This window comes from Apaloderma vittatum, unplaced genomic scaffold (genome assembly GCF_000703405.1).
Source record: "Apaloderma vittatum isolate BGI_N311 unplaced genomic scaffold, ASM70340v1 scaffold1185, whole genome shotgun sequence".
NCBI classification, from domain to species: domain Eukaryota; kingdom Metazoa; phylum Chordata; class Aves; order Trogoniformes; family Trogonidae; genus Apaloderma; species Apaloderma vittatum.
The window spans coordinates 43,939-46,572 of record NW_009717468.1 but is presented as its reverse complement, the minus strand read 5'-3'; the positions used below and the strand labels follow the sequence as shown (position 1 = coordinate 46,572).

At 41.2% G+C, this 2,634-nt stretch overlaps 1 protein-coding gene across 1 annotated transcript in view; it reads right to left on the bottom strand.

The window, feature by feature from the left end:
- LOC104274302 (neurexin-3-beta-like) overlaps positions 1-1,496 on the bottom strand; it is a gene marked incomplete at both ends in the record, with an annotated part of 100,728 nt that extends 99,232 nt beyond the window's left edge. Inside the window, one exon of the mRNA XM_009869896.1 lies at positions 1,325-1,496. Coding sequence (XP_009868198.1) covers positions 1,325-1,496 — 172 coding nt within the window. The remainder of the gene's footprint in view (positions 1-1,324) is intronic.
- Positions 1,497-2,634: the final 1,138 nt, after the last annotated feature.

Sequence of the window (2,634 nt, the reverse complement as noted above, 5' to 3'; positions counted from 1 at the left end):
CGCTCTTTCCTCTCTAAACAATGGATAGCAGAGGTAGAATCTAACTCAGCACGTCTGTAATGAAGTTCTTCAGATGTGATTATTTCACAGAAATACAGATAATTATTAAAAGTACTCCTTTGCTTATACATCACCAAAACACTGACAAAGTGTCATGTTGAATAAGTCATAGGGAGCACCACTGGACAGGTCACTCACATTTTAAAATTCCTTGGGCACTTTCTAAGTGAGTGATAAAATTACATTATCCCTGCGGAGTAATTTATTAGTGTAACACTTCATAAACAATTAGGTTATTTCTCATAACTTGAGGTTAAGTGGCTTGTGGGCAACTCCTACACAACTAGCAAATTGTCTCATATTTATCACAGAATTCTTCCTTCTGTCCTGGGTCAGTTATGTACAACCTAGAAAGGAAGAACTGGAAGTTGCTTAGACTTAATACTGGAAACTGACAAGAAGATCACAGTTTGATCTTAGACAACAACATGTGAATAAGAAGAATGTAGCTAACATCTTTCCTTATGCTTCTCCTGCCTTTTGTAACCGTCCACATCACAGCTACCTTATGCAACATTGGTGTAACATAGAGAAATTTGTTTTTCATTTGGAACATGATTCACTTTTTAGCATGGTGACATATAGTACCATGCCAGAAGCGTGATAAAACATGGGACAGTGACTCAAGAGCCAGTTGTTCACTACTCCTGATGGATTTAGTGTCATGATACATCGAGATACTGAATTGCTCCACTGCATTTTGACCTAAAGTCAACTAAAAGTTGACAGTTTGGCTAGATTGCATGTTAAACTTTATATCTCAAACCTAAAAGAAAGCGAAATTCAGATGATGAAAGGGTGAGGCAAGAGTAAGATCTGTTTAAATACTTGCAACTTAATCTTCCACATTCCTCACACTTCAACTTGTATCTATATAGACAGTATCCTGAGTGTGGCTAGAGTCATCTCTCCTTTTCATAAGCCCTGTCCAAAACTTTTCTCCCTTAAATAGAAAATATCACAAGTAGCAAAACCAATTTTTTGTTCAATCAGTTTGTAAACCTCTGCAGAACCAGGATCCATTTAGAGATCTCTGAAATAGCAGGAAATAATGTGCATCATACCACACAGTTGGCATGCTTATTCTTCCAGTGTAAAGGACCGTTACTATGTTTTCCAGCAGACAGAATATGTACCACCAGGCTGGTCAATTTATTGTTGAGATGAAGCAACAAAGATTTATACAGCAAGCAGTTGTTACTATGCATTAGTTTGTGGGTACAGATACACTGAAAAATAAAATCAAAGAGAAAAAACTATGTACCTGTGGGGTAGTGCTCATTCACTGGCCAGCTGTCAACCTGAAGTGTGGCATTGCCACCATTCCGGGTAAAGCGTACCACGTGGTATTTGCCATCATTTACAGGTGTACTTTCCTCTTTAATAGAGATGTCCACTGTGCCAATATTGAAGACTACACCGATCTTTCCTTGCTCCTAAAATAAAAGAAAAAAACAAACGCTTGTAAATTGCTGCCTATTAGGAGACTGTTCTTGGCCTATAAATCTCTAACAGGTAACTGCACCGGTAGATGGCACTGAAGAATACACAGAAACATCATTTTGAGCTTTGTCAGGACACACTTCATTTGCTTAGCTTCAATAAGAACATTGTTTTTCACAGTCTTCTTTACAGCATTCTACAGAGGGATCCGGACAGATTGGACCAGTGGAGTGAGGCCAACTGTATGAAGTTCAACAAGGTCAAGTGCCAGGTCCTGCACTTGGGTCACAACAACTCCAGGCAGCACTACAGCCTCAACCCCATGCTTAGGGAAGAGAGTCTGGAAAGCTGCCCAAAGGATCTGGGGGTACCGCTTGACAGCGGGCTGAACACGAGCCAGTGGTGTGTCTAGGTGGCCAAGAAGGCCAATATCATCCTGGCCAATATCAGAAATAGTGTGGTCAGCAGGACTAGGGAAGTCATCATTCCCCTGTACTTGGTTCTGGTGAGGTCACACCTTGAATAGCATGTTCAGTTTTGGGCCCGTCACTACAAGAAAGATATTCAGGCACTGGAGTGCATCCAAAGAACAACAAGGCTCGTGAAGGCTCTAGAGAAAAAGTCTTATGAGGAGTGGCTGAAGGAACTGGGGTTGTTTAGCCCAGAGAAGAGAAGGCCCAGGGGAGACCTCATCACTCTCCATAACTACCTGAAAGGAGGCTGTAGCAAGGCGGGTGTGAGCCCCTTTTCCCATCTAACAAGCAATAGGACAAGACAAAATGGACTCAAGTTGTGTCAGGGGAGGTTTAGATTGGACATTAGGGAAAAATTTCTTTATTTCTTTACTGAGAGGGTTGTCAGGCATTGGAACAGCTGCCCAAGGAAGTGGTTGAGTACCATCCCTGGAGGTGTTACAAAGGTGTGTAGATGTGATGCCTAGGGACATGGTTTAGTGGTGGACTTGGCGTTGCTACGTTCATAGCTGAACTCGATGATCTTAAAGATCTTTTCCAGCCTAAACAATTCTATGATTCTATGAACATAGAGACTCATTTGTTCCCTTAAAAGGCCATCCATACTGTAAAATTGGCAATAGCTTTGTTAACTGTCAAACCAGAAAAATCAAAGTAG